This window comes from Plectropomus leopardus, chromosome 19 (assembly GCF_026936395.1).
Source record: "Plectropomus leopardus strain MGB_pleo_1.0 chromosome 19, ASM2693639v1, whole genome shotgun sequence".
In the NCBI taxonomy this organism is placed as follows: domain Eukaryota; kingdom Metazoa; phylum Chordata; class Actinopteri; order Perciformes; family Serranidae; genus Plectropomus; species Plectropomus leopardus.
This window is the reverse complement of record NC_142194.1, coordinates 18,519,756-18,533,071: the sequence shown is the minus strand read 5'-3', so window position 1 is coordinate 18,533,071 and position 13,316 is coordinate 18,519,756. Positions and strand designations below refer to the sequence as shown.

The following is a 13,316-nucleotide window of genomic DNA, read 5'->3' as shown; positions in this document are numbered from 1 at the left end:
AAGATAAGCATGCACGTCTTATCTCATCCAAGTTTGCGACTCTTTGAAACTCTTCTTGTTAGGTCATCATGTTTGCAGTAGAGGACACGTTGCACAATCATTTGATACAACACATCACTTGAGTACATAATGTGTGTTTAGCATTTTGCCTGATGATGGTCAGTTATAACTGAGGAGAGGATGTGTTTCTAAGCACTGTGTGGCTGAAGCGGACATTAAAGCACTGTGATTAATTATTTAATGGGTAAATATATATACATAGCGTAAGATTTACAGATAGTCCAGTGTCATAAATTAGTAAAAGATGACGTGAAACATTCAGTACAGTATTTGGAGTGTTTTTGGGACCCTGTAGCTGCCATGCATGCAGACATTCCTCTGTACACTTGAACTAACTGTGAAGAAAACTTGTGACTGTAATTCCTTTTCAAACTAACCAACACCATTCCCTACTCGGTCCATTCTTTGGTTTAATAAGTGACACTTTTTTTTGAAAGTGCCTCTCTTGAGAAATGTGCAGTAATTGTACTAATGCAGACATGTACTGTATATGAAGAGACAAAGATTTTATTGACAATAAACTTTAAGTTTAAGCTCCATTTGTTGTATTTTGTGTGAGTGCTTATTCAGAATCAACATTTCTCATCCATTATTTTTTGGCCTTGTGGTTCGCCTGTGGAGAATCTAGTGTCCTGCTGTGTTGATCTGCAATGTCTTTCATTCGCTGATCTAGTTGTCCAGACACGAGTGTCATTTGCTCCCTGACCTCTTTCTCGATCAGTGTCTTCAGCTCTGACTTAAAACCTGGAAGTGAGTAGAAACACAGCAGCTTAAAGAGTTGTAATGGTATGAAAACTTCTGCTGTACCTTCTCAGCAAGTGTCAGGATTTCACTGTATGACAGTATAAATCAAGTTTTTGTCTCCCTTTTGACAATAACAACTAAAATAAAGGTGATATTTCCAATACTGTAGATAAGCAAACATACACTGTATGACCATTTTCATACCACAGTATACCTTTAAACCATTATACCACTACAGCCCCAGTTACAATACAACGTTTGAGGAGCATATGACCTAAAAAAACACAAACAAACAAAAAAAAAAACACATATTTGTACACAGTACTTTTATAATTTGTGATCCTACCAGGTGTGGCTCTTTCTGACTCCTCAGTGGATGCTTCCTGCATTTGAGGAGCACTGTCTGTCTTTGGCTCTGTTTCTTCTTTTGTCACATTTTCAACATCTGGTGCAAGAAAATTACATAGAAGTATTATAAATCTTGCCCACGGTGCTCTTAAATATCAAGAAAAATATGTTCTTCATGTGACACAACAAAAAACTCAACTTTTGTGCTACCAAAACTGCCTGTAATTGTTACCTGGAGCAGAAAAGTCCTTCGTGGTAGGATCATCCTGGTGTGGGATCCCAGAGTAAGTCAAAGATAAATCAAGTTTTACCTGTGAAAAAGACAGAATAGTTCTCATTATTCTCTCAAAACAAAAAAAAGATGTATGTTAATCTTTTGATACCCGTGCAAATTGGTTTGATTTTTTTTTTCAAAAATATGCAGAGAAGGCACTGCGCAACTTAACAAAACATAGCACAAAAACATGCAAGAAAATTGGTACAATGTTACAAGAAATTAAAAGAAAATAAGCAAGAAAAAAGTAGGGAAGAAAAACAAACAAGAAAATTACCTGAAAAAAGAGCAGAAAAATGAAGAATATATAAATGTATACTTTTTTCAATAACATAATTTTAAATATATTGCTATAATGATTATATATAGTTTTCTGGATATTTTCCCCTTGTCTTGATAGTTTTCCAATAATTTATGCAAAATAATTATTTTCCCAAATCTTACCTGTGGGGTGAAAATATATTTGTAGAGTTTGTAGTGTCTCATGTAGTTGTTGTGGATGTATTTTAAGATGCAGTTCACCTCCTCGGAGCTGAAGAGGTTGATACTAAAGGGAGGTCGCTGTAGTGGGCAAATCGTAGCATCAAAAATAAACACTGCATTCATGAATATTTCTGGGTTTTAAAATTATGTTCTGAGCAACAAAAAAAAAAGACTTAAATTTTTTGACAGACCCTGATTGAGTGACAGAGGAGAAGCTCCTTACAGTATTTGAAACACTGCTCTATGTTGTTGAGTGGAGTTTCTGCAAGGAGACAGACATAAAAAAAAAAAAAATAAACCATGCAACAATATAAAATATCACTTTAAAGAAAGAATAATCATATAGAAAATGTGCAAAATCGGCATTACTTTTTTATGGGTATGTTCATCGAACTTCTTTTAACAAATACTGTTTTTTAAAAAGTACTTGTGAATTATGTAAATTTAAAATATTTTTACTCTGTTGTTAAAGTGGTTTACATTGATGAAGAGAAAATTATGACTTGTTTGGGACTTAAGTGAGACAGACTTGTGACTTACCAAACAATGACTTGGTCCACCTCTGCTATCTACATGGCAGTGATAATAATAACATGATTTACCTGTATTAGCCTCATGGAGGGCCTTGATGATGGACAAGAGAGCAGAAGTTTGTTCCCTTTTGAAGCTGCACTTTCTGCAAAACAGCACCATCTGGACGTACAACTCCAGCAGAACTCCTCTGTTGGGTTCAGGGAGGTCGACTCCAAACACACTGCATAAAGCACTGCCACAGAAGACAAGAAGTGTGACAGAAAATTGTCAGTGCTGCATCTGTGTTTGATTGTGTGTGAACAGATAGCTGTATTTCTGATCATGAACAGGGACAAAAACCTCTCCAGATCGGGAATGGACTGCATTTTGTCAATCTCCTCCATGTCATGGTAGCTTACATCTGTCCTGAAAACACCCAGGGAATGGATTCAGGATTACACATGAGATTTTGTCATTAAAGCAACAAGCATTTAAAATGAACATAATCTGGATTGTAGACACTCACCATAACATCACTTTAGCTGTCAGGGCCTGTGGTACCTACAGAACAAAACAATAGCCTACATTACAAGGTAAACCTTAAGAGAACAGATGTATCCAGTGGTGGTGAACCGAGCAGACAGTAAACATCTATTCACTAGCTGTTGTGAAGCAAAGTAAACGTGTAGAACTCACCTTTATTTTTGTATCCATTTTTTTTATTTCTTGAGCTGAATCATAAATTACAAATTAGTCATCAGGGGATCTTTTTCAACATGTACAATGCAGGCGTCAGTGAAGCGGTATCATTTCCTGTTTGGCTGCCACCTTGTATCCTAGCAACATGACCCCCCGTTTTTTTTCCATTTCCGGTTTAACGCCTTTTACAGAATCACGTACAACAATAAAAAAGAAAACATTAAAAAATGCCGACATATTTAATTACATTTAGGTCTTAAAGTTCTAGCCTACTACTTGGCCTACTTGAAAAACTAGACTGCTGTTACTACATCAATTATAATAATAATGATAATAATAATAATAATAATGATGATGATAAACTACAATAAATAATGCAACTGAACTAAGTTTTAACTTGTGACTAAGTAAGCTGTATGCAAGTTAAGTAATAATAGCCTGATAAATTTTATTATTATGATATATTATTATCATTATTAGTAGTAACAGAAGTAGTTCAATGTGAAAAATGAATCCGTTTCCAAAATAAAAGAGCAACTAAAAATGGACAGGGGTGTTTTATTGTCCACCTGCATGTAACATATTATTATTATTATTATTATTATCATTATTATTATTATTATTATTATTATTATTATTATTATTATTATTATTATTATTATTATTATCATTATTAGTCTAGTAATAGGCCTGATAGCCTAGCCGAGTCTTTGTATTGGCCTAGTAGTAGCCTAGGCTAGACTCCGTCCTACAAACAGGTATTGTACTTAAACAGTGTGACAGTAGTGCAACAAAAACAAAAACAAACTGTCATGGATGAGCTTATAATAAAGACATGAATATTATAATTATTACGAATATTATTTTCTGATTGAAGACACGGAGTTGTTTTGAATTTCACATCTCTCCATCGCTACTGCATGGTAGCCGTATCCATGGCAACGAGATAAACCTGACTGACTGTCCCGCTTATAGCCATCTTCTGTTTATTTTTATGTTTTCTGGGACGTTTTAGATGATTTTAAAAACTCTCTAAGGAACATTTTGTGTGACGGTACAACACAGTGAGACAGATCTGGGTGAAATTTGGAGGCTTTAGGGGCAATTTGAGGTGCATGCTGCGACTTCCATCTCTGACCATTAATGCCGGGGTAAGTGATGCAGACTGCTGACTTGGTAGTACATGAAGAGAAAGGAGCAGGTGATCGCTTTCCTGTTTCTCTTGTCTCACGTTTCCTCTGTAACATTAGGACTTAGCATCTCCATGAAGCAGTCGTGGAAAGCCAGCTTTGCCCCCGAGACTGCTTGTCCATACTGACTGAGCTGTGCAGTGCAGTTTAAGAACATTATCCCCTTTTAATCCACTTTGCCTTCTGCTACATGCAGGTGGACAGACTGTCAGATGGAGCAGGGTGCCACAATCAAACACCCGTGTCCATTTTCAATTGCTCTTTTATTTTGGAAACTCATTTATTTTGGAAACTGATCCATTTCTCACATTGAACTTTGAGGGTGGATTTCATCTGTTGTTTTTAAGTACCGGTATCCTTAATTATCCGTTAGTTGTAATTCACAGCAAGTTTTTTTTAATTTTTTTTATTTAGACATGGAGGACCCCGATATACGACAACAGAAGCTGGACAATCAGGTAAAACAGATTTTTCAAAACTTAACTTTTTAACTATACATGAAATAAACTAAATATGTTTGGTATATTTTAACTGGCACAAGAATTAAAATGTATTTTAAATAGTTTACAGTGAGACTTTTAAGTTGCTAGAGTGGGCTAGATTTCAGCTGTGTGCTCCTTTACCAAAACATAACCCAAATATATTCAACTAAAACACAGCTATCACAGTCTATGCTGACGGTGGAGCAATAACTGGATCTTACACCTTGTTAAATAAGCTAACCAGTGGTTAACACTGAGGTAGAGCTTTGCAAATAAATAAAGCGTTCTTGAGTCTCTTGAGCTGTGTCAGAACCACCTGCTGCTTGGAGCCACTGCTCAACCTGAGGTCCTGTTTACACTGAACACGGAGTTACTGGCTTATAACCTCAGTGAATACCTTATGACAGAAAGATTAGCTCTTATTCAGTGGTAAAAGTACTCATAAACTAGCTGAGGTAACCTAAAAATACAACTAAAAAAGTAGAAAACATAAACAATGATTCTCGTGCTCCTGCATTTAAAATCTTGCATCCATATTCAGTAGTTCTATCACTTGCAGCTGACAATACAGTGGACAATTTACTATTTAAACTTTAATAAAAGACTATAACCAGTTGGGGCGTCGGGTGGCTCAGTGAATAAAGCAAGCGCGCCATAAATGAAGGCAATGTCCTTGCTGCAGCGGCCGTGGGTTCGATTCCAGCTCACGGCCCTTTGCTGCATGTCATCCCCTCTCTCTCCCCCTTTCAAGCTATCAGTCTTCTGTCCTGTCTAATAAAGGCAAAAATGCCAAAAAAATCTTTAAAAAAAAAACTACAACCAGTTATATTAGCCCACAAGTATTAATGAATGATTCCAGATAAAGTTCAAAAAACATAACTGGTTCCTTTCTTGGTTAAACAATAGAGTACAGTGTTATTATTCTGACAAAGAACATGGCTGATAATACCCATGATGTTTAGCTAATGGTCTTTTTTGTCTTTAATTGCCATCATATTCATAAAAAAGCAGCAATATCTTCAAATGAAATGGCGTTCCTACACTCTGACAACTAACCACTTGAGTAAAAAAAGCCCCACTTCAAAAATCCCGAACTATCCCTTTAAAGGTGCAGTCAGCGATTCTAATCTAATGCACTTTTGTCAAATTTGTCAAAAATTGGGAGCACAAAGGGCTTTTTCACACAATGTTAGCCTCATTTCCACCACACTGTTCAGTTCAGTTTGTTACACATTAGAACAGTTATTTTTGCATTTCTATTGTCAGACGTTATGGATTAGAGAAAATACAGTAAGAGCTGCATAGAGCAGTGAGGTCTAATAACGACAAAATGCACAACAGACCTACGATTTAGATACATTTTCACACAGATTGTGTACCGGTTCTAAGGGTACTTTCCCAAGTGTTTGGTGGGAACGTGGCTTTTGTCTGTGATTATGTCCCCACATATAAATATTAAATTGACAGTTTTAATTCAGTCTAATACTCTATTCTCCCATAGCGAACCCTTTTGATGAAAAAGCAGCAAAAGAAGAGGGCTGATGCTCAAATGGTGGTAGCCAATCGAGATGCTCGCCAAAAGAACCGAAAGCACAAAGCTGCCCACTCTGATGAAACACCTCTGTTGATCAGCCAATCCCTGAGCAACACTTCTCTGAGTGGTTAGTATTATAATCATTTATTATTCTATGTAGCACAGAATGCATTGAACAAAAATAGAAAATCGAGTTCCAGTGTATGGTACAATTCTGTTTGGTCTCATAAATGATGTCAAATACATGTTTTTGTGTTTGTTTTTCCTGAAGATCAAGTTGAACATGCCCATGATAACCCACTGGATGAGATCACATTAGGTGAATGCAACATGACCGCAAGCACAACACTAGATGAAATGCCTTCAGAGAATCCTGTCACTCCCAAGAAAATGAACTTGGAGATCGACAAAGAGCCTGAGGTGAAGTGTGAAGTGGAGAATGGTGCTCAGGTCGAGGGCAAAAAGACAAAGAAGAAAGAGACAAAGAAACAAAAAGACAAACGTAAGAATATGCAAAGCAGATTTTTTTTATTCTAATGTGTGTTCATGCAAATAACTTGCATGGTATGTTTTAGAGAGTATGTAGACACACATGCAAGGCCATTATGGTATAAGTCCATACAGGCGTTTTTTGGGTGTGTGGGGTTGTGCTGCTTCATAGCACTGGACCCTTAATGGGTGTGCAAGGCGGTGTGACGATAGATGATTGATGAGTGCTCTCCCTTCCTGAAACAGGAAACTAATACAAAATGGAACATTTTCTCAATGTTTCCCTGATGGTTTCCTGGATATCCTGACACAGCACTTTTCAATTTCTCTTCATTTTTCTCCATGACTACTGACCAGCGCAGAAAACATACAGGCCACACGCCGACAGCTTATTGGCTTAACCTGATTGGATGAACACTTTTACTAGTGGGCTGTCAGGTTCCAGATTTAAAATCAGACCCCTAGTTTGGAAACTTTAAATAGTTCACCGAACTTTGTTTCTGAAAGTATTTGAGGCAAGAAAAAATACATGCAGTTGTTGTATTTGTCTTCATTTTAGATCAAAAACAGTTCATTTAGTAGTTTTTCAGGAGTTTTCAGAGGCAAAAAGTCATGCAGGATGCTCCTGATTTGTATAAAGCAGCCTAGACTGCAACTTCATAAAGTGGCCAGCATGACGGCCCATCTTAAAACGCAACGCAAGACTACCAGAAAGCATTGCATGGCTGCTTACATAGACAATGAAAGGGAAGCATGGAAATGACAGATCCACATACATACCATTAGTGGTCTATGACTCTGCATGTGTTTGTGCACCGTGCATTTGTTGCATGTAGCTGGAAAACATTTTGCTTTAATAAATAACACATCAGCAACTCACTGCTTTGCTTTCCATCAGAGGTGGAACAGAATGATGAAAAAGAGAAAGACAAGGAGAAAAAGGAGAAAAAAACTAAGAAGAAAGACAAAGTGAAAGAATCTGAAGACCCACAGAAGACAATCAAGACAACCAAACAAGAGCGTAAAAGTAACAATTTATCAGTAACATATCGGTACTCTGCATAAAATTCTATGTGTTTAAAGTCACAGCTTTTACAGCATTTAAGTGTCCTCTCTTTTTGCAGAAAAGCACTTGCAGGAGGCTTCAACCCAGGAGATAGAGTCAGTGGAGGTGACGCAAAGTCCAAAGAAGGAAAAATGTGATGACAGTGATAACGAAGAGGAAGACGTGTCCAAGAGGCGTGTCCCACAAACGCCTAAGAGGAAAAAACAACTCGACACATGTGAGCAATAATCTGACCCTGTGTTGTGTACAATCAACCATTTTTTTAAAGCCGCTGTAAAGAATATATTTGCATGCATTATCTCCACAGCTAGGTGCCAAATAAGTGACGAGAGCAAAGATGAGGAAATCCAGGAAAAGGACAAAAAGGAAAAAAAGACAAAGAGAGCAGAGAAAACTACGTCAAGTCTCGCTTCCCTTAACTCAAACTACAGAGAGTGTTCATCATCGGGCAGTGAGACTCATGAAAGAGTGAGGCAATACCTTTGTTTAGTGTTTTATCAATACAGACTAGGTGACTACTGTTTTAATTAGTTACAAAAACCATTAAAAAGTGCTGGTGAAATAATTGTCACTCTCTCATGTCAGACAACATCTCCAATATCAGTGGAGGATCTTGAGAAGTTTGCTTTGCGTCCAGCCCCCAGAGATGTGACGATCCAGTGTAGGGTCACCAGGGACAGGAGAGGCATGGAGAAGGGCATTTACCCGACTTACTACCTCCACATGGAGAAGGAGGATGGCAAAAGGGTTGGCTCAAATTTAAACTCAGTCATTGTGGACATAGATTTTTAATTCTAAGGACATGATGCAGTTTTCTTGAGCTGTCATTTCTTTAAAAGCTCTCTTTTTTTTCCTTTTTTTTGGGGGGGGGGGGCATCATCAAGGTGTTTCTAATGGCAGGCAGGAAAAGGAAGAAGTGCAAAACATCCAACTATCTCATCTCCACTGACCCGACAAATCTGTCCAGAGATACAAACTGCTACATAGGAAAACTAAGGTACAACTCTTGTATTTCTACCTTATGAAAGATTACTCCATAATGGGGGGGGGGGTTGACCCAATCAGGGTGCCAGATTTGGCCCGCAGACTGTAACTAACTCACTGACCGAGACTACTGGCCTACTATATCTTGCCATCTTGTGAAAAACAAAGTTTCGATATATCTTCAGATCTTTAGGAAATATATCTATTGTCCTGGGAAAACAGCAATCAGATAATAACATGAACAACTTGTGATGTTCATGTTCCTTAGAAAAAAGATTTTATCTTGTTATCAAGGGAAAACAGAGAAAATTAAATGTTTGAATCCATGGCCGTTTAGTACGGAAGCCCTAAGTGGACGTGTTTTTTTTTTTTTTTTACAAGCCGTTTTCTCGATATAACGAGATATTATCTCGTTATAACAGGATATTATCTCGTTATCTCGAGAAAACGGAGTTTGTTTTCCTGAGATATTATCTCGTTATCTCGAGAAAACGAACTTTGTTTTCCCAAGATATTAAGTCGTTATCTCGAGAAAACAAAGTTCGTTTTTGGTTTGTTTTTTTAAACTTTATTGAATGAACGTCAGAAGAAGAAGTGGCGGGTGGATGGTGTGACAGCAGGTGCCGTGCGGTGTTCAGCGTGGACAAATGCGTGCAGGTTCTCGCCCCTGCACGTACCAAAAAGCACCGGAGCAACAGTATAATAATCTAGTTATGATTACTGATGAATTTGGGTGATGTGTTCCTGTAATAATCATCTTACCTTGCGCATTTGTTGGCGCTGAACACCGCACGGCACCTGCTGTCACATCATCCACCCGCCACTTCTTCTTCTGACGTGAATCTTACCTTGCAAATGCGCAAGGTAAGATGATTATTACAGGAACACATCACCCAAATTCATCAGTAATCATAACTAGATTATTATACGGTTGCTCCGGTGCTTTTTGGTACGTGCAGGGGCGAGAACCTGCACGCATTTGTCCGCGCTGGCACGGTACCTGCTGTCACATCATCCACCCGCCACTTCTTCTTCTGACGTTCATTCAATAAAGTTTAAGAAAACAAACCAAAAAACAAAGTTCGTTTTCTCGAGATAACGAGATAATATCTTGTTATAACGAGATAATATCTCGTTATATCGAGAAAACGGCTTGTAAAAAAAAAAAAACACGTCCGCTTAGGGCTTCCGTAGTTTAGAGCTTCCAAACCAGATGGCTTTTTATCCAGTCAACAACTGAATTAAATTCATCCATCATACCATGTGTAAATTGGTTTTCCTTTTAAATGCATGTTTTATTTGGCATTTTGGCAAACCCACCCAAGCAGTCATTTTACATGGAAGTGAATGCAGCAATCCATGGTTGTTTTTCCTAATCTTGGCAAAGTCGACATTTTCATCTCTCACATGATAGAGGATTTATCTGATCGGACTAATTTGTTTCAGGTCCAATGTTCTGGGTACAAAGTTCACAGTCTATGATGGAGGTGAAAACCCGGAGAAAAAGCCCTTTGTCAAAGAGTGTGAATCAGTGCGGCAAGAACTTGCAGCAATATGTTATGTGAGTCCAAACTCTATACACTATACCAACACTATACACTATACCAACTCTATACACTGTACCAACTCTATAAACTATACCAACTCTATACACTATACCAACTCTATAAACTATACCAACTCTATACACTATACCAACTCTATACACTATACCAACTCTATAAACTATACCAACTCTATACACTGTACCAACTCTATAAACTATACCAACTCTATACACTATACCAACTCTATACACTATACCAACTCTATAAACTATACCAACTCTATACACTGTACCAACTCTATAAACTATACCAACTCTATACACTATACCAACTCTATAAACTATACCAACTCTATACACTATACCAACTCTATACACTATACCAACTCTATAAACTATACCAACTCTATACACTGTACCAACTCTATAAACTATACCAACTCTATACACTATACCAACTCTATACACTATACCAACTTAAAGCGTAGAGAGAGAGAAAACCTGTAATACGACTGGCTGTTATGTTCCAGGAGACCAATGTGCTGGGATTTAAGGGTCCCAGGAAAATGACAGTGGTCATCCCTGGCATGTTGGAGAACGATGAAAGAGTGTCCATTCGTCCAAAAAACGTATGTTTAAAAAATATCCTAGTTTTTAAAAACAATGATGATGTAGAGTAAGTGTGAAATATGTAAGAACTGATATTTTTCTTATTTTAGGAACTTGAGACTCTCTTGGCCCGCCATACAAACAACAACACAGAAAAACTGGTAACACTAGTGAACAAATCTCCAAGCTGGAATGAACAGACTCAGTCTTATGTGCTTAACTTCCACGGACGTGTCACCCAGGCCTCAGTCAAGAACTTCCAGATTATCCACCCTGACAACGGTGAGATCTTCTCCTCTCATCAAACACTAGGAAAATTGCTGTCTTGTCTCTATTTCTAACCTCACCTTCATCTGTCACCTCTCTTTCTGCCCTCCCCTGCTGCTTTCTTTTCCAGAGGATTACATAGTGATGCAGTTTGGCCGTGTAGCGGAGGACGTGTTTTCCATGGATTACAGTTTCCCCATGTGTGCCCTGCAAGCCTTTGCCATCACCCTTTCATCCTTTGATGGTAAACTGGCCTGTGAATGACCCTTGCTGGTGTGCCTCAAGTGCTTAAAAACTTTTGTAAAAGGTTTAAAGCTACAGTTTGTAACTCTTATGGAAATAACTTTGTGTCATATTTGCTGAAACTGTCACTATATTCTACATGAAACAGACAATCTGTAGAAAAAAACATAATGTCCCTAATTTTTATACTGCTTCTAATGTCATTCACTGGAATCCACCGGAACGCACCCAAGTCAACCGATCAGAGCTGAGGATTCTCAAACACAGCTGACAGTCATGTCAATCACTTTGTGAACTTTGATCAAACTGTCACACTAAGTAGTGCTGATCAAATATAAACTAATATTTAGTCACCGTATTGCCTATTTCTCACCTCAAGCATATTTTTGTGCACTGTTTGGCTGTAATATGAGAATTTATGAACAAGAAGTGTGCTCCACGATGTTTCCTGTACTGTAAAAATAGAGGCTGAATATACTGAGATCAAATGGTAAAAACAGGCAGTGCTGATCAAATATGATTCTGTTACTTCATTGCCTATTTCTTACCAAAAACATACTTTACTGTACTGTTTAGCTGTAAAACTGAAGGCGAGAAATAGGCAATGCAGTAACAGAATCTTGATCCATATTTGATCAGCGCTGCCTAGTTTGACAGTTTGAATGAAGTTCATGGAGTGACTGACATGACTGGCAGCTTAGACACTTCTTGGCTCTGTTTAGTTGTCCGTCACATGTGGCAAAGCCATAAGAAATGCGAAAGAGCAATACAGTAGGAGGAAGATATTTTCACAGATTATCTGTCATATTTGGTACCGTTTGAATATAGTGACAGTTTTAGCAAATATGAAAAAAAAAAAATTCTATAAACATTACCAACTGTAGCTTTAAATCAAAACTCTAGCCATGATTTTGCACAGGGTCATTTTTCATGTTTTGCATTCTGGTGCATTGTAAAACTTTGTATACACTCAATATGGAAAATTATTACACAGACTTAGATTTAAGAGGATACTTCTTTCATAGGTCCAGTATTGTTTTACAACAGATTTTATATTGAAGTTGAATAAGTTATTTAAGTAAAATTAATTTAACGGTCTTTCTTTTTATATTTGCCAGCTGTGTAAAGGACTTGTTCAATTCAAATACTGAAGACAACCGTGTAAATATCCCCAGTGGATATTAAATGATAATAATACAACGTTTGCGTGTCTTTCAATGTTTTAAGGGGGTTTTTTTTGGGATGACTTTTAATATTATGATTAGTACATTGTTTTCCCCAGAAAACCTTGTCAACAACTTTATGATGTTGCAATCATGCCCTCAGAGCTTCACCATATTACGTGTTATTTTGAGCCAATAAATGTTTGCTATCATCTTTAGGGTCTTTATCACAAAAAAGGAAACATTCTTATCGAAGTACTAAAAACTTTAAAGGCACTCATATCAGATTTGGCAGGAAACTGCAACTAGTGGCAGATGGAGCCAATTATATCAGGGTTACTGCTCTTGCACAATATAAAGACGTGAAAAATGTCCCATCTTACAAGAGTTTCATTGCTGATCTGAAGCACATTTCAACTCAAGTTAACACTGCTTCGCATGAGGGGGTCAGAAAGTTGTTCAGGTTTCTGCAAATAAAAATAGGCCTCCTTAATGCTCTGTGGTGAAGTAAAGTGATCAGAAGTGTGCAGATATTTCGGAAAGCAAAAACCCAAACTAAACTGAAACCTCTGTTATTACATTGACATGACTGTCTGCATGGTAACAATCTGTCTACATGTTT

General features: G+C 37.5%; 2 protein-coding genes across 3 annotated transcripts; one reads left to right on the top strand and one right to left on the bottom strand.

Annotated features, from left to right (window-relative positions):
* Positions 1–551: 551 nt before the first annotated feature.
* On the bottom strand, positions 552–3,875 carry cfap119 (cilia and flagella associated protein 119). 2 transcript variants are annotated; one of them, XM_088070409.1, is made up of 9 exons: positions 3,119–3,875; positions 2,949–2,983; positions 2,783–2,848; positions 2,512–2,675; positions 2,101–2,171; positions 1,871–1,987; positions 1,385–1,463; positions 1,151–1,249; positions 552–804 (listed from the first exon to the last, which is right to left on the bottom strand). In XM_088070409.1, exons 1-9 carry the CDS (start codon positions 3,134–3,136, stop codon positions 650–652), a joined length of 804 nt encoding a protein of 267 aa, XP_087926535.1. In that variant the 5' UTR covers positions 3,137–3,875; the 3' UTR covers positions 552–649. The 2 variants fall into 2 exon arrangements, with proteins under 2 accessions (XP_087926535.1, XP_087926536.1); XM_088070410.1 differs by having other exon boundaries at positions 2,783–2,843.
* A 667-nt stretch (positions 3,876–4,542) lies between these two features.
* LOC121959272 (tubby-related protein 3) lies at positions 4,543–12,761 on the top strand. The gene is made up of 12 exons (XM_042508510.2): positions 4,543–4,769; positions 6,295–6,454; positions 6,599–6,829; positions 7,715–7,843; positions 7,941–8,099; positions 8,190–8,350; positions 8,468–8,629; positions 8,767–8,879; positions 10,313–10,427; positions 10,943–11,041; positions 11,132–11,303; positions 11,419–12,761. The coding sequence occupies exons 1-12, from the start codon at positions 4,728–4,730 to the stop codon at positions 11,550–11,552; spliced, it is 1,677 nt and encodes a 558-aa protein (XP_042364444.2). The 5' UTR covers positions 4,543–4,727; the 3' UTR covers positions 11,553–12,761.
* The last annotated feature ends 555 nt before the right edge of the window (positions 12,762–13,316 follow it).